This window comes from Mesoplodon mirus (genome assembly GCF_964341445.2).
Source record: "Mesoplodon mirus genome assembly, chromosome: 6".
NCBI classification, from domain to species: Eukaryota; Metazoa; Chordata; class Mammalia; order Artiodactyla; family Ziphiidae; genus Mesoplodon; species Mesoplodon mirus.
In genome coordinates, this window is record NC_138982.1 from 81,632,904 (window position 1) to 81,650,963 (window position 18,060).

Here is an 18,060-nt window from a genome sequence, read left to right on the forward strand (position 1 = left end):
GCTCTGCTTCCACCTAAAGCTCCTTCTCACATGTCATTTCTTTCTTTCTGACCCCTTGCTCCCCCGTAAGCAGCCAGAACTCACCCTAAGCTCTTCTACACCTACCAAGAGTTTACTGAGGAAACGGGAGATCTCGAGTCCCAGCTTAACCACATTTTCCACGGCTGAGAAGTAGACACCTGTAGAGCCATAAACCCAGTCCACAGCGATCACGTTAGCATCTGTTGCCTGCAGAAGGGCACTGATGAATTTATCAATCCAGGAAGGCTTTGTTCCTAAAGCCCTAGACGGGGGGAGGGTGGGGGGGGCAAGAAAAGATAGAAAAATTATCTTCCCAGCCAGCATCCATTGTCATGGAAATTACAATGAGATTTCTATAAATAGAACAAACCCAGAGAAAAAGTCACAAGTCAGCAGGGTTGGGGGGGGGGGGCGGGTATGGGCACTAAATCCTACAACACTGTGAGCATAAGGAGGACATAATCTCAAAGTTAGCAGTTAGGGCTCCTGACTGCACATGTGGAGCCTGTGTGTAAATTATAAAAGAGTACCTTTGTTCCAGGTGGATGTAGCCTGAGGCCAGGGCTCAGAGCTCAGGTCAGAGTTCAGCCCCCGGCCCTGAGTCAGGTACGTCTGTGTAATGCATAGACCACACAAACCACTGCACTGACCCTGCTTGTGTTACTCATGGGAAAGAAAAGATAGCTTTGTGGATTAGAGTTAAGATTTGCAATCTTAATTCTCATTCTATAGTATAGGCACTTTCCTTGAGGATGTTTTCATTTACTCATTCATTCATTCACTCCTACCTTCATTCAACAAATGGGCCAGGCAGTATGCTAGGTGCTTTGTGAGAAATAAAGAAACATGATATATTCCTTATCCTTCTGGAACTTAGAGTATAATAGGACTTTTCTAGGAAAAGAAGAAGAATAGGAAAATTTTCAGAGAGCTTTCCCAAGAGATTGGGAATGGGGAAGAAGTTTTCTCAATGGCCCAGAGCTTGCTCGCGTGGACAGGGGGGCCCAGACTGGGTGTATGCCAGGGAACGTGGCTTTGGGGCATCTGGGAGCGGGCAGCAGAGTGAGGCTGCTGAGCTCTTGAGCTCCATTAGCTATCTCTGGGTTGAGGGCACACACTCAGCCTTGGGTAGTGGCTGAATGCAAGATTTGCCGGAGAAGAGACTTCGGCACAAGAGAGAGAAGGGATGTCTGAGGGAGGATGTGGCTGGGACCTGGAGTGAGGGACTGGAGAGGCAGAGAGAACCCAGAGATGAGGAAATGGTGACCCTTTGTGCAGTGCCCCACTGTCCACCTCTTCATCGGGCCCCCCAACTCCAGCTGCTCCATAGGGCTACTCTTTCACCATGCTCTCTCCCTCTCTCCTCTCAGCAACTTTTTTCTGTTCCCGGCATTCTCAGCGGGCTTTGGAGAGAAGATGTTGGAAGGAAGGGTGGTGATTAAATTGGGACTCAGAGACAATGCATTACAACAAAATTTGGCCTGCAGGGCCTCAGAGAACTTGAAGAAGTGTGTAGTGCCTGAGAAACGCTAACCTCTGGGAGAGATGGAAGAGGAAGTTTCTTAGGTCATGAAACCCAGGAAGAAGAGAAGAAGAGGACATAAAACCCTGGATAAGGGCTTCCCTGGTGGCGCAGTGGTTGAGAGTCCGCCTGCCGAAGCAGGGGACACGGGTTCGTGCCCCTGTCCGGGAGGATCCCACATGCCGCGGAGCGGCTGGGCCCGTGAACCATGGCCACTGAGCCTGCGCGTCTGGAGCCTGTGCTCCGCAACGGGAGAGGCCACAACAGTGAGAGGCCCGCGTACCGCAAAAAAAAAAAAAAAAACCTGGATAAAAACACCACGATGTTACCCCTGAGTGATTGCACAAAGCCTACAACCTCACTGGCTGAGATGAATCGTGCAACCCACACTTCGGGAGGAAAGGATCACTGAGACCATCTCTACAACTTCCCTTTTATTCAGATATGGAAACCAAGGCTCTATGTGCTAAAGTGACTTGCCCAGGGTCACACATATTTACAGCTGGAGAGTGTGTCCAGGGTCACACATATTTACAGTTAGCAGAGGAGTAACGTATGTGACCAAAAAGAAAGAACAACACGATGTGTGTTCAGGCTGCTATGAGACATCTTCAAAGTCAGCAGGAGGTGAGCAATGGGACCTGTGACCTTTTGCTCCCCACTAACTTCCTATGGAATTATGGTCACTTTCTAGCTCTTAGCTGAGATGATCCTATTGGTTGGTTGGCTCCCACCTGAATCCATGGATAACTAGCTTGGTTCCTAGAGTGGCATTGAACCCCAAGTTCCGGATGTCACTACTTTCTTCCACGAGCTGCCCACAGAGAGGATCAGAAGGGGTGAAGAGGAGAAAGTGGACTTTGAGATTGGTGCCTCGGAGAAGATCAGCATTCTGGAAGTCAGTGCACTTTGTCTGTGGGGTAGGAGGTGCATCTCCTAGAGGAAAAAACAAACAAACAAATAAAAAACCAAGAAATATCCAAGGTGAGGTCATCTGTTCTTAAAAGGAAAATAGGTGTTCTTGAAAGGAAGAGAGAAACAGGGGCTTATAGGCATTCATCATAAATCAGCAAGTGTAATAAGCAGACTCATTTATTAAAGGCATCACTTCTGTAACCAAAATCTGTGTATATTTTTCACAGTATAAATTCACATATATATTTTTCTGGTATAAAGATAAAATACCAGAGGAGAATATGAATATTGCTCAGCTAGAGAAGATTAAAGGCCATGGTGAAATGGATATTGTCATGGGCTAAACTGAGTCCCCCCACCCCTGCATAAATTCATGTGTTGGAGTCCTAACCCCTAACACCTCAAAACGTGACTATATTTGGAGATAGGGTCCCTACAGAGGTAATTACATTGAAATGAAGCCTTTAGGGTGGACCCTTATTCAATATGACTGGTGTCCTAATAAGAAGAGGCAATTTGGTCACAAAGAAGAGAGATGATGTGAAGACACATGGAGTAGACAGCCATCTACAAGCCAAAGAGAGAGGCCTGGAATGGCTCCTTCACTCACAGCCCTCAGAAGGAACAAACCCTCTGCCACCTTCATCTCAGACTTCCAGCCTCCAGAACTGGGAGATGATAAACTTCTGTTGTTTAAGCCACCCAGTCTCTGGCACTTTGTTACAGCAGTCCTAGCTAAATAATACAGTTTTCTGGGCTATGAAATGAGCAGTTGCCCTGGGGACTAGGCTCATTCTGGTCTGAGCACCCCATCCCAGAGGGTTTCAAACTCCCCCCTCCAGCCTCATCACTTCTTTTCCTTATGAGCAGTCCAGAGCCACTCCAGAGCCTTCCAGCGTCCAGCACATGGCTGCCCAGCCAGATGGTAGAGAGGACCCTTAATGAGCTGTATGTATTCTACAGTGCCTTCCAACAGGTACGTTTAAACGGGATATTTTATGGTCAAGGTCACTGAAAGGCCTTCTACAATACTGAACTGATACAGCAGCATGAAACTCCTGCTTCCCAGGGAGCTAAAAATCTGGCCTATCTTCAACACCCAACAGCCCACCCTCACGCCTGTGATAAAGAGGGGGGGCACCTGACACCCAGTTGGTCTTACAGAAAGAGACCGGCTGGAGCAGCAGGGCACACACTGTCGCACTGGCCCCCCAGCCCCGAAGTCCTGGTGCTGTTAGCTACCTCATATTCCTGCCATGGGACAAAACTATCTGCAGAATCAGAAGACAGGTCCAGACTGCAGACTGATTTGTGCAGGGCTCTTCACCAGGAAGACAGCTATTTCAGGTTTCTGGAATGGTTATCTGCCTTCAGAGGTAACGGGGGAGCACATGTACAATAAGCAAGTGGATCTGGGGTACGCTGGGCTGTGGAACTGTGAGCAGATTGTGGGAACCGCACCCTTAGAGAGTGCTGAGAGCCGTTTCCTCACCTCAGCACCTAAGTCCCAGACCTGGTCCCCAAGCTCCCTTGTATCTCCCTTCTGAGCAGCCAGGTCTTGGACACCCCAGCGATGAAGCCCACTATGACTGTGCAGGCCCCCAGGCTCCTCAGCCTGTGGCAACTTGAGCCCCCATGGGACACAAGAGAGAACGATGCCTGACTTGACTACTTCATCTGCCTTCTCCCAGCTCTTTGAAGAAAAGATGAAAGGACTCTGCTTGAGCATGAGACTTGAACCACATACATGAATACATTTGCTCTATTGGTCATGTAGGGAGGTTTGCATCCATCAGACAGAGAATTGAGTCCTTTTAAATAAGCATAGTATGTCACAGAGCAAGGCCCAACAAGCATCGCAGAATCAATATATTCCAGACAACGTTATCTAAATAAGATGTAATAAAATTAGAAATCAGTAACAAAAGTTATTTAAAGACACATTTGGAGATTTTAAAATTCCCTTTTAAGTAATGAATGAGTTAAAGAATAATCACAATGGAGACCAGAGAATATTAAAAACTAAATAACAATAAAACCAATACAATATCAAAACTTGAGTTAAAGTAGCTAAAACAGTACTAGGCTGATATCTATAAACATAAATGTAGATATCAGGGGAAAATGGGGAAAGACACAGATTAGGTAAATTAATCTTAAACTCAGAAAGCTGAAAAAGAATAAAACAGCAACACCAAATAAAATGTAGGAAAAGAAATATAAAGGAAATAGTTAAGGGACTTCCCTGGTGGCACAGTGGATAAAAAAAAAAAATCTGCTGGCCAATGCAGGGGACACAGGTTTGAGCCCTGGTCTGGGAAGATCCCACATGCCATGGAGCAACTAAGCCTGTGCGCCACAGCTACTGAGCCTGCTCTCTAGAGACCAAGAGCCACAACTACTGAAGCCCGCGTAGCTAGAGCCCGTGCTCCGCAGCAAGAGAAGCCACCACAATGAGAAGCCCGTGCACCACAAAAAAATGTAGTCCCCATTCGCCGCAACTATAGAAAGCCCGTGCACAGCAATGAAGACCCAATGCAGCCAAAAATAAATAAAATTAAATCGTTTTTTTAAAAAAAAGGAAGTAGTTGAAATTAAATAAAACAATGAATATGAACAGCATCAGTAGCTGCTCAGTCCATGCAGTTGCTCAGGCTGACCTTCCTGGAGAAATCTTTGACACTTTGTTTTCTGCCACCCCCATACAATGGTGAGTAAATCCTCAGAACACAATATTCAGAATTAAACCATTCTCACTACCTACACTGGCACCACCTTGGTTTAAGCCACCATCATCTCTCAAAATTATGTAGCCTGTAATGCTTTTCCTGCCTTCATTTTTGTCCCCCTTCAGTCTATTTGCAACACAGTAGTAGAAAAGTAAATCAAATCATGTCACATCTCTGTGCAAAAGCCACCAAGGCATTTCACTCAGAATCAAATCCAAAGTCCTAACAGTGGAAGAAAGCCCTAAATATCTTAGACCATCCCCTTGGGGAGCCCTTTGCCTGTCTGACTATTGCTTCCTCTGTTCCAGCCACTGTCCTCCTAGCTCTTCCTCTCTCTAGACAGGTTCCCACCTGAGGGTCTTTGCACTAGCCATTCCTTCTGCCCAAAGTGTCTTTCTCTGGACATCCACATGACTAATTCCCTCTCCTCCTTTAAGTCTTTGCCTGTCAAATGGCATCTTCTTTCCTCTAACCCCCTATTTATTATTTATTTGGCTGCGCCGGGTCTTAGTTGCGGCATGTGGGATCTAGTTCCCTGATGAGGGATTGAACCCAGGCCCCCTGCATTGTAAGTGTGGAATCTTAGCCACTGGACCACCAAGGAAGTCCCTAACCCTCTATTTAAAATTGCAATCTGCCTATGTGCCTCACCTCTGTTCTCTCAATTTTCTTTAAATTGATCTGTTTATTTTTATAGCAATCATCACCTAATGGAGATTCTTTATTTACCAGTTTATTATTAAATGTATTGTTTATTAATTTCCCCACATTAGAAGATACTTTCAAAGAAGGAAGGGATTTTTATCCATTCTGTTCACTCTACTGCTTAGAATAGAAACTGCCACACACAATAAACACCAAAAGGGTGTTCTTTGAAAAGAATAATAAACTAGATGTACTTAAAAAAAAAACATGTACTTTTGATGATAGAGTAAGAAAAAAAGGGGGAAGTCACAAATAAACAATATAGAGAATTAAAAGGGGATGTAAGCCCAGTAGATTTTTTAAACCACAAAATAACATGTTTATACCCATCCAACAGTTAAAAAATAGATATTTTCCTAGAAAATTGATAATCCCCTAGAAAACTATAGCTTACTAAAACTTAGTCAAGAAAGAAAAAACAGAAAATCAAATGTAAAACTGTAGTATAAAAGAATTGAAACAGTAGTTTTAAATCTATTCATCAAAAAACTCTATCACGACAGATTTCACAGAGAAATTCTAACAATCCTTCAATTCCTATCTTACACATACTGTTCTGGAGAATAGAAAAGGGGAGAAAGAATCCAAACTCATTCTATGAAAATAGCCAAAATGTCAAAACTGGACAAGGAAAGAAGGAGAAAGGAAAACTAAAGGCCAGTTTCACTATTACACACAGACATAAAAATCCTAGATAAAATGTCAAATCCTTCGAGGATAACAAGTATACATCATGGCCAAGCAGGGTTTAATCCAAAAAAAATGAAAAGATGGTTTAACATTAGAAAATGTATTAATGTAATTCACATATGAACAAATTAAAGAAAAAAACCATATGCTCAACTCAATAGATGTAGGGAAAAAACACACGATAAAATTCAATACCCAGCACTCTTCAACATAAGAAAGGAAGGGTACCTACCCAAAGCCTATAGCAATGATTATAGTTATTGGTGAAATGTTAGAAGCATTCCATTCAGAACTGGGAACAAATGAGAATGTCTGCTATCAGTGCTTCCATTAAATATTGGACTGGAAGTTCTAGTCCTAGCTAGTAAAACAAGACAATAAAATAGGATAAAAATTATAAGGTTTGAAAAGGGGGAGAAAAAATTGCCGATATTTGCAGACGATAGGATTGCACTGTCCGTCATTCAAGACTATGGAACGTGGCACAGTGAATCATGCTCAGATACCTCATCTCTCCAAGCACCACTTTAGCCAAAGAGTAGTAACAGACGAATATCCAAAAGAGAGAGAGAAAAAGACATAGACAATCTCAAATATAAAAATAATATCTCCAAAACAGGAACAAGAATAGAATTGCAAAATGGTGATGGGTTCCAGGTCTGAGAGAAGACAGTGGTTGTAAGAATTCAGTTTTGTGAGGTAAGCGGGATCCAAAAGTGCTCCAAGTCAGGTGTGGAAGACCCACCAGTGGTAGCCAGCGGTGGAGAGGGGCTCCCCGACTCAGGAAAGGAAGCTAACAACAAAAACAATACAAACAAAAACAGCTATTGACTTTTTACTGGGGCTATAGCTTTATTTAGGGAGACAGGATGGAAAGACAAGGCCGCACTCACAGGAGCTGAGACAACGCACCTTTCTGGAGGAGAGAGGGCAAAGATGGGGCCTCGGGTGGGGAGACAGAGAGATGAAGAGAGAGACTGAAAACAAATTTTCCATTGAAAATTAAAATGAAACATCTATTGTGTCAGAAGTCAAGATAAGAGTTATCTTTGGGGCAGTAGTGAGTAAGATGGGATACAGGGAATGGGTTTTAAGAATCTGGTAACATTTTATTTCTTGATCTGAATGATGGTTACACAGGTGAAATCATTTTGAAAATTTATTAACCTGTGTATTAATAACCTGTGTATTAATAATCTGTGTACCTTTCTGTATGTATGTTGTACTTCAGTAACTAGTTTACTTTTTAAAAAGCTTGAAAACAAATATATAAAGAAATCAAGTGTTTACACAGATAGTCGATAAAGCCAATAAGTGGATCATGAATTCATTCCAGGTGAAATAAAGTTTTAAAAAATCTTTGACAGGCGCAGTGGTTGAGAGTCCATCTGCCGATGCAGAGGACACGGGTTCGTGCCCCGTTCCGGGAAGATCCCACATGCCACGGAGCGGCTGGGCCCGTGAGCCATGGCCGCTGAGCCTGCGCGTCCGGAGCCTGTGCTCCGCAGCGGGAGAGGCCACAACAGTGAGAGGCCCGCGTACCGCAAAAATTAAAAAAAAAAAAAAAAAAAATCTTTGACAAAGCTTTAACATAAGTATGCTGAGAATACACAAGGATAAAAATAAAGACAGAGCATAAGAAATTATGAAATAAAAATGGGCATAAATGATAAGATATATAGTAAAAAGCTAATTAGAAAATGGAAATGATAAAGATAGTCATGGAAATAAAAATGGAATCAATGTTGTAATATCTAGTGCAGAAGAAGTAAAAGAAGCTTTTTAATATGAAAGTGCAGTTAAAAAGTACAGACAATAGATGGAGAGGCTCCAACATTTAACTAGTAGCTGTTATCTAAAGGAAGAGAATGGGAGAAGAAACAATATTTTGAAAAGGTAATTGCTAAGAATTTTCCATAACTGAAAAGAGATATGAGTTCTCTAATCACAAGTTATACTCAGGGTAATGAGCAAGATAAAAAGGAAATAAATCTATAGAAATAGGCAGTTGATAGTAAAACTGCAGAACAGTAAGTATAAAAGATATTCTTAAAAATTCCCAGAGAAATGCATTGGAAAATTTAAAAGCAATGAAAAATATAATTTCCTGAAACTGACTCAAGAAGAAATAAAAATCCAAATAAACCTACTAGCACCAAAAAAAGAAAAAATCAAACTGGTAATCAAGAGTCTTCTCTGGCCCTAAAATACACTAGAGCCAGAGGGTTTTATTGGAGAACTCCACCAAACCTCTAAATTACAAGTAACCTTTATCTTATATAAAACTCTTTCATAGAACAGAAACTTATTTTATGTGGTTATAATCATCTTAGTATCAAGACCAGAGAAGGGCAATACAAGAAAAAAAATGATAGATAAACTTCCTTTATGAACAAATACACAAAATAATAAATAGAAATATATGAAAAAATAAAAATAAATGTTGGCAAATAAAATTCAACATCATATTAAAAAATACCCCACAGGAGTAGGAAAAAAACAATACCGCATGACCACAAGATTTGTCCCTGGTGATCTTCATCTAAACCCATAGAGTTTAGAAGAAAATATGAAAGGTTATTTTTATAAGAAGATTGATTAAACAAGACACCAGAAGCACAAATCACAATAAGAAATAAAAATTAAGACAACAGTGTAATACTATTTTTTCTATGAGATTGCCAATATGAAAAACATCTGATAATACAAAGTGTTGTTGGAGAGGGTGGGAAAACAGACATGCTCACGTACAAATCAACAGTTATGACTTCTTTGCAGGGCAGTTTTTCTCACATTTATCAAAAATGTGTAAAATATAAATCCTTTTAGATCTAGTATATAGTGTATAAACAGTCACTTCATAAAACAAGATAGGGCTTCCCTGGTGGCGCAGTGGTTGAGAGTCCGCCTGCCGATGCAGGGGACACGGGTTCGTGCCCCGATGCCGGAGGATCCCACATGCCGCGGAGCGGCTGGGCCCGCGAGCCATGGCCGCGGAGCCTGTGTGTCCGGAGCCTGTGCTCCGCAACGGGAGAGGCCACAGCAGTGAGAGGCCCGCGTACAGCAAAAAAAAAAAAAAAAAAAAACCAACAAGATATACGGTCACTTTAGATACACACACGCACACACACACATGCACTCAAATAAATGATTGCGTTAGGAGAAAGCACACATGAAGCTAAGTAGCACCTTTTCAACGCCAACCGTTGATGCAGGGAAGGGGTGAGCAGGGGCCTGTGGTGTTGCAAGGGAAGTATGAATCATGGAGGCCTTTTTGGAAGACGTGAAGAGCAGAAATGAACAAAAAGGTAGTGTGAGCAACTACAGGCAGAAAGAATGACACACCCTAAAGCTGGGGAATGAGAATTAAATGTCTCGTGGACATGACACAAAAGCAGTCTGCTGTTGGGGGCAGAGGGAAGGGAGCTTTCCAAAGGTGATGCCACTGCTGGTCAGAGGAGGGGATTTTACTCTTCCGAGATGCCCTATGCCATAAGAGGGTTTAGATTTGCTATATTAAGCAAGGGAGAGCGGTGGGTGGGGTTTTCACTGGGAAAGGCACCATGCAAATGGCATCTGAGAGAAACTGTGCTAAAGGTCATTGGTTATCTGTGGTGAACAGGACTAGTTATCATAGTACTGCCAAGAGGGATGACAAGCCTGAACTTGAGCTGGGTCGGCAAGATTAGAAAGGACCTCTAACAATCTCAAGGACAAAATTGTTGATAGTTTGGAAATTTAAAATTTTTAAAATTAAATATATCTTGGAACAATGGATATTTACAGGGTGAAAATGAATCATGTTTTGGAATTCATCACATTTTATTTTTTTATACTCTTCCTGGCTTGTGCAAGGTGAAAGGAGTAACGCAGGTTTTAGAAAAATGAGTAAAACAACTAGAGGAAGTTCAATTTTTGTGACTTAAGAAAGTGCTGTCATTCCCATTATGATTGAAGGTTTTTTTCTCCCTCTTTTAAATTCATCTCAGGAGAGGGCTTTTAGGGGACCTTCCAAAGGTTAGTGCTACATAAATAGATGGCTTGAAAAAATAGAATTATTGACCGAAAGAAGTCCCACTCAAGGCCCCAGCCCCCGACTTACCTGTACTTCCAACACTGAGCCACAGAAGGAGCCCCCATGACCAGAAGCAGCCCTCCCAGGGGTCTGGGGCCATCGTTGAGCTGGAAGTCTCGGAGCTGGGGTGAAGCCGACCCCTAATGACAAAGAGATCTCATAACCCAGGCTCTCACAGTTTTGAACACTAAACACCCACTCGGGTCTCACTAATCATTAACTGGCCTCATGACCTGTAACAGGTCTCTCCCTATTTGTTTAACATCCCCAGTTTTTCTGTTTCTTCTTCTCAATGAAAAGAAATATACTTTTTTCTTTTCTTTTTTTTTTAAGCAGGGGACATGTAAACACATTGCCCTTCCTCTCTGAGCCAAACATCATCAGGAAACTATTTCCTGCACCTCTCCCACTTCCCATTATAAAATGTTAGTAAAAACCAAGGCAGAACTCTTTCATCTCTAGGGGATCACAAACCCACATTGTCCCAGAGTCATCTGTGGACGTTTTTTCCCCCTAGGAGGACCCTGAGTGGCTTGAGGGCAAAAACCTTTTCTTTTCGAAGTACGCGGGCCTCTCACTGTTGTGGCCTCTCCCGTTGCGGAGCACAGGCTCCGGACACGCATGCTCAGCGGCCATGGCTCACAGGCCCAGCCGCTCTGCGGCATGTGGGATCTTCCCAGACCGGGGCACGAACCTGTGTCCCCTGCATCAGCAGGCAGACTCTCAACCGCTGCGCCACCAGGGAAGCCTCTTCTTTTCATTTTTGAGTCCCCAGTGCCCAGCACAGAGCTGAGACAACAATGTATTAACATGTTTAGTGTACATTTAACGGAAATAATGAAAGAAGATGAAGTTGGCCTCTGAGAGTACTATCCTTTGATAGAATCTTGGGGCTAGAAGTCCAGCCTCTAAGAAGAGTCGTTCAGTGTCTTGAATTCACTGATAAGAAACAAAGAAATAGAGAACGAAAATGACCTATGGAGACCCTTCTGCTGGAAGTGGCAGAGCTGGCCTGGAACCAGGGTGTTTCCAGTATACTGCATGAACCCTTCACCCAAAGGAGTGGCAGAAACCACAGAGCGCTAGTTCTAGATGGGTCAGGGGAAGGGGGAGGCACCGTACTTACCCAGCTCTCCTTAATTGCAGCACATTGCTGTGAGGCAGAGAACCCACCAACAGGGCAGTATGGAACTTCCTGGACCATAGCTCTGTGAGGGGAGTACTATCTACATACAGCTTCAGGGTATAGAGGGGTTAAGTACCTTACACAAGCTCATGCAGAGCTGGGATTTGAAGCAGGACAACCTAGCTCCCGAGGCCATGCTCTGAACCATTGTGTCAACAGGCGGCACCAACCACTGCACCAAGCTGTGCCAGGCCTGCCCAAGACAGGGATAAAATGATTTTGGAGGGGCCTTGCTTCCCACCCTGCACATGATGCCACTGATCAGGTGCTGTTGCCACCAGGAAGGGCACTACCGAAGGCTGTCCTGATGTCAGAGACCAAGCCAGGTGTAGAGGTCCAGGTCCTCAGAGAAAAGAAGCCAGGACGGGACCAGAGGTGCAAGAAATTTATCAGGGATAAGACCTGTGATGAATAAAAAGGGGAGCTGAAGACAGTAGGGAGACCCTTTAGACCCTGCTGCAGGGCTGACACCTGTGCAGGACAGGGAGAAGGAAAGAGGATTGCACAGGAAGCCCCAGAACACCATGCAGTTCCTGGAATGTCCTGGCCAAGGCAGCGGGGAAGCCTCAAGCTGAAGTCTCTTATGAAAATGAGCTGTGTTAGCAGCCTTGCCCTGCTCAGTCACTAGCTGTGGGCAGTCTCAGCACAAAGACGAGGGTAGATCCAGAAGGGTAGCAACCAGGACCATCAGTCAATTAGGCTCCTCACAGCAGGAGACTGAGGACTGCATTCTCCTGGCCACTCCATCACACCCAGAGCTGGCGCGTCAGGCCAGTCATTCCAGCTTTTCCAGCACAGTGTTCCCTGTGCAACATCAACACAGCTGACATGTAGAGAGTGCCCTCCCTGTCACATTCATCGTCTGGTGCAGTGCTCTCCACATGGGGCTGGAGTGGTCCTGGGCAAGACCACCTGCCTCAGAGTCACCCAGGGGACGGGGGGCAGACCACTGGGCCCAACCCAGACACACTGAATGAGACTCCTTGGGGCTGGGCCCCAGACTCTGCAGTTCTAGCAGGCTCCGCAGGTGACTGTACGCACGTCAGAGCCACCAGTCTTCTGTTAGCTCTAACCACAGCCATCTCCGTTTCACCAGTGAGGAAACTAAAGCTCACAGAGGCCAGAGACCTGGGGAGCACTGCTTCAGGGGGCCAAGGAAGCGGGGTCCGCCTGGAAAGTGAGGTGACGTGTTTTAGAAGGTGAGTATAGAGATCTTTCTACAGGAGACACTGGTAGGGAACACCAGCTTATAATCAGTGTATATGGTCCGTCTCCCCCAGGGGGAATGTCAGCCTTGGGAGGGCAAAATTCTGGCCTCTTTTGTTCAGTGAGGTGTCCCCAGCGCCTAGCACAGTGCCTGCCACGCAGCCAGCGCTCAATCTTTGCTAAGGAAAGGCATGGTACCTCTGGTATGGTGTGCTCATTTAGAGAGGGCAGTGGGAAGGGACCTGATCCCAAGACCGCATAGAGGCCCCCACCGTGAAGTGGAGTCAGATGGCTTTACTTGCCTAGGATCAAGGAACACAGGGAGGCAAGCAAGAGACCAAGGACACCGGGTTCAATATCCAGTGCTCATTGCTCAGGGCTCCCTGTTGTGTGCCTCCTGCCTAGAACTGTGTTTGGCACATAATAGGTGCTCGTTAAACACTTGTTTTGAAAGAAAGAGAGGAGAGGAAGAGAAGGGAGTGGAGGGGAAGAGAGGAAGCTACTGGCTATAACCCCTGGAATCCATAGAATCTCTTTTGGCCTTTCCTGCCTGCCCATTCCCAGCTCAGATTCCCAGCTTCCTAGCTTCCTCACCTTCCTTCAGGATCCCGGGCTGACAGTTCCATAAATGAGTAAGCCTTTATGTGTGTGTGCATGTGTGCATGCACACATGTATAGAAGCATGGCCTTCAGTTTAAGGGTGGGGTTGGGAGTGGGGGGAATATAAACTAACATACTAATATAAAATAATCTTAGGAAATTATGATTCTGAGCCTCACCAGTTTATTCTATCCCATCCTTTCTGAACTTTTTACACACTTGCTGACCCACTACACAAACCCTCTGCACCTTGCTTTTCACACTAAACAAAATTCTTTCCACCTGCCTCATTTGTTTGTTTTTTTTTTTTTTTTTTTTTTTTTGCTGTACGCGGGCCTCTCGCTGTTGTGGCCTCTCCCGTTGCGGAGCACAGGCTCCGGACGCGCAGGCTCAGCGGCCATGGCTCACGGGCCCAGCCGCTCCGCGGCATGTGGGATCTTCCCAGACCGGGGCACGAACCCGTGTCCCCTGCATCCGCAGGCGGACTCTCAACCACTGCGCCACCAGGGAAGCCCTCATTTGTTTTTTAAGGGCGCATAGAAACCCATTAGAACTTCTCATGAAATTTTAGTGCACAGCCCAAAATGGCTCAAGCCCCTATCCTACTCGATTTTCGGAAAGTCTGATCTTTTGCCAGGTTCCTTTCCAATTTGAGGTGAAGAGCATGATTTTGGAGCCTCCACTCCTGGTGTTCTATATGTACTGCATGTGTATACACATGCGTGCACAGGCCTGCACGCACATACACACCCATTCTCAGAACAAACCATAATACACGAGCATAAGGCCATCTAAACTCATGTAAAGAGAATACTTCATGCCCTTTGTGCCCCAAACCACATAACTTTGCTTTCATTTTAAAGCTGTCTATATTCTGTCTCTGTTTTCCTTGGAAGAACAGGTAGACCCTTGCTTTACACCTGTCAGGAAAATGTATCACAGGTGTCTCCAGGCCTCCAAATTTTGAGAAAGACTGAAAATTGCAGCTTTTAAATGACAGTTGGATGCCAAATTCTATGGTTTAGTTTCTGTTCCCTGAGATCTTCTAACTTCAAAGTAAAATGACCTGTGAACATTGAGAGCTTGTTGCCAGGTGTGCAGTACTGTACTGGCAATTCCACGAGAAGGTCAAAGGAAGAGGACACCCCGGGGGTCCCCTGGGTTGGGCCTTCCAAGTGGTGGAAGAAACTGGCTGGAAGTGACCCATCTGCCCATCCACGGGTTTAGCTGGGCTCAGCTCTGCCCACTCCTACCCCTGCCCCCAACGTGCATCTCAAACCCACCACCATCTTTCCTTTTGATGTCACCTCATAGCTGTGGGAAGGTGGAGAGAGGCCACAGGCTGCTGCCAGCACCATCTCACTCCTGGGTTTCACTTTGGCTTCGTCTAAGGAAACATTTTCTAATTATAGCCAACAATAAGAGTGTGGTAGGACTGGAGGCAGGCAGACCTGGCTTTAAACTCCAGCTCCATCTCATCCCAGCCGTGTGACTTCAGATGGATGGCAGCTTCTCTGAGCCCCAGTTCTTCACCTGTTAACAAGCTCTAGTAAACTGCCTGACGCACACACAGCAACTCTTTCTACCTCCTGCCTTTCCTTCCCCAAAGGAGAGAGTCTCACCAACTCCCTAGGTGTCAATATCCCCAAACCCAAACCCCAGGGATGAGAAAATGATGGCAAGACTGCCCTCTCTGCCATGCCTGGATGCCCCCTGGGTCCTTAACCAGACCTCGTTCCGTGAGGAGCTGATCCACTGGGATGATTGACTGTGAAATCATCAGAGTCTCCATTCCCTCCCTCACCACCCCCAGTAGCTCTGGCTGTTTTAAAAAGATGCACATTTACTTGCCCTGGAGAGGTGGAGACAGAAGAGGAAATGGAGAATGTGTGGTTGAAGAAGCTTGGAGAAGGGCAGATGAGGCCAATGCAGATCTTAAAAACGTATATATTGCCAAGACTTCTAGTAACATCTAGCAATCTTAGGTACCAAAGAAAGCAAATGAAGTACCATCACTTAGCAGGTCAAAAAATACCATTAATCCCTGTAATGTTACTCATGACCTATTCTGTTTTTCAGAACACAGATGTTAACTTGATTAGCATGACAAGTTCATACTGTCATTCAGGTCATCTTTTAAATTTACTCTAACATTATGCATATAATTAAGTCTGTTGTCTCTTTCCTCTGTTCATTCTGGTCCTCCTCCTCTCTCTCTCTCTCCCTCTCTCTCTCTCTCTCACACACACACACACACACACACACACACACCCCAGCACTCACAGTCAGGAGAGAAGGCAGAGCCCAGGAGCCCAGGTGCGGGTAGGTGGAGACAGAGGTGAGGATGGGTGTGACAGTTCTCTTTCGATGGCTTCTATTTTCTCAGAGAAATAGGAAGCAAAGCTGCCAATTGAGAGTCAAGTTTGGAGAGGAGGTTTTGAGGTTTGAGAAAAAGGAGTCTGAAAGTCTGATCTCTTTCTGAATTGTGACTGCTGTGAAGAGTGAGAATTTGCATAGCAAATAGAACAGGATCTTAAAAAGACGCTATCTCTTGTCTCCAATTGCAGCTGAAGTCCTACTAGCAAACAAAAAATGCCACAGTCTCCACCCTCCTACCCTGCTGGGACCCCGTTCCCCCCCACGCACACACCTCCACCACTACATTCTAAAGAGACTGGAAGGCCTTGGAAAGACAAATCCCAGCGGGACTTCCTAGGAGGCTGCAGAACTGCCCTAGGAGCCCTCCCTTCCCCACCTCCTCTCGCCGAAAATCAGCCGTTTGAAGGAAAAATCACAAGAACCATAAGTTCTATGGGGGGTTTCCCATCCCTTCCTGAAAGGGAAGGAAAGGTGGTGCTCTTCCTCACCCTCACAGCAAAGCCAAATGAGGGGGGCTACCAGCTGAGCGTGAGGGTGACCACATGAAGGCGACAGTGGCATCTGCTTCCGAGGCAGCTGTCTGCTAGGCAGCCTGATCCGTCCTCCTGATCTGTCCTATTTGAGAGGGATGGGGGAAATGTAGACAGCAGCAGGTGGGGCAGCCTGCACTCTCACTGGTGGATGTGACCGGGAAGGATGAGTTTCCCTTGGGTTGAGTAGAGCCCTCAGAAGACAACTGGCTTGACCCTTTCCCATCAGGGCTCCACTGGTGAGGGTGGTCTAGGGCAACACTGGAGAGGGACAGGGAACCCCAGGAGAGGGAGGCAAGGAATGAAAAAGGCATCCATGTCTCCATTTCTCCTCTAAGCCCTCTGGGCTCGGGACTGACTGTGGTGGGGAGAAAGGAGGACATGACATTAAAGTGTTAGAATTGATCAAACTGGACTGGGATTCCTACTTCTGGGTATATATCCAAAGGAAATGAAAACAGGGTAACGAAGAGATATCTATGTCCCATGTTTATTGCAGTGTTGTTCATGATAGCCAAGATATGGAAACAACTCAAGGGGCTGTCAATTGATGAATGGATAAAGAAGATGTAGTACATATATACAATGGAATATTATTCAGCTATGAGAAATCCTGCCATTCGTGACAACATCAGTGGACCTTAGGGCATTATGCTAAGTGAAATAAGCCACAGAGAAAGACAGATATTACATGATATCACTTATATGTGGAATCTAAAAAAAAAAAAGTCAAACTCATAGAAACAGAGTAGAAAAGTGATTGCCAGGGGCTGGTTGGGGGAAGCAGTGGTAGTGAGGGAAATAGGGAGAGGTTGGTAAAAGGGTACAAACTTTCAGCTATAAGATGAATAAGGTCTGAGGATCTGATGTAAACCATGGTGACTATAGTTAATAACACTATATTGTGTAATTGAAATTTGCTAAGAGAGAACTTAAATGTTCTCACCAAAAAAATATAAACATGTGAGGTGATGGATATGTTAATTAACTAGATGATGGGAAACCTTTCACAATGTATATTAAATCACCACAAATGTACACTTTAAATATCTTACAATTTTACTTGTCATTTATACCTCAATAAAGCTGAAATTTTAAAAAACTAGACTGGGATGGACTAGATTGGGTTTTTTGTTTTTTTGTTTTTGCGGTACGCCGGCCTCTCACTGTTGTGGCCTCTCCCGTTGCGGAGCACAGGCTCCGGATGTGCAGGCTCAGCGGCCATGGCTCACAGGCCCAGCCGCTCTGCGGCATGTGGGATCTTCCCGGATCAGGGCACGAACCCGTGTCCCCTGCATCGGCCACTGCGCCACCAGGGAAGCCCTGGATTGGGTTTTTAATACCCACCACCACACCCCCATCCCAAGACCAAAAAGATGACGCTAAGGGGCAGGAAAAGCAGCTTCAATGGAGTATGTATGAAGGCAGTAGCTAGAGAAAAAGAAAATCATTCCATGTTTGCTTCTCACTAAATTCAGACCATTCACCAAACCAGTTACAGA

At 45.1% G+C, this 18,060-nt stretch overlaps 1 protein-coding gene across 2 annotated transcripts in view; it reads right to left on the minus strand.

The window, feature by feature from the left end:
• Positions 1–10,952, minus strand: part of PLA1A (phospholipase A1 member A) — a 34,514-nt gene extending 23,562 nt beyond the window's left edge. Inside the window, exons 1-3 of one of the 2 annotated variants that reach the window (XM_082624787.1) lie at positions 10,685–10,950; positions 2,278–2,479; positions 106–283 (exon numbers count right to left, since the gene is read on the minus strand). In XM_082624787.1, the coding sequence (XP_082480913.1) occupies positions 106–283; positions 2,278–2,479; positions 10,685–10,757 (453 nt within the window). In that variant the 5' untranslated portion in view covers positions 10,758–10,950. Of the gene's footprint in view, positions 1–105; positions 284–2,277; positions 2,480–10,684 lie in introns of both variants that reach the window. The other variant, XM_082624788.1, reaches the window with a different exon arrangement.
• Between the last annotated feature and the right edge of the window lie 7,108 nt (positions 10,953–18,060).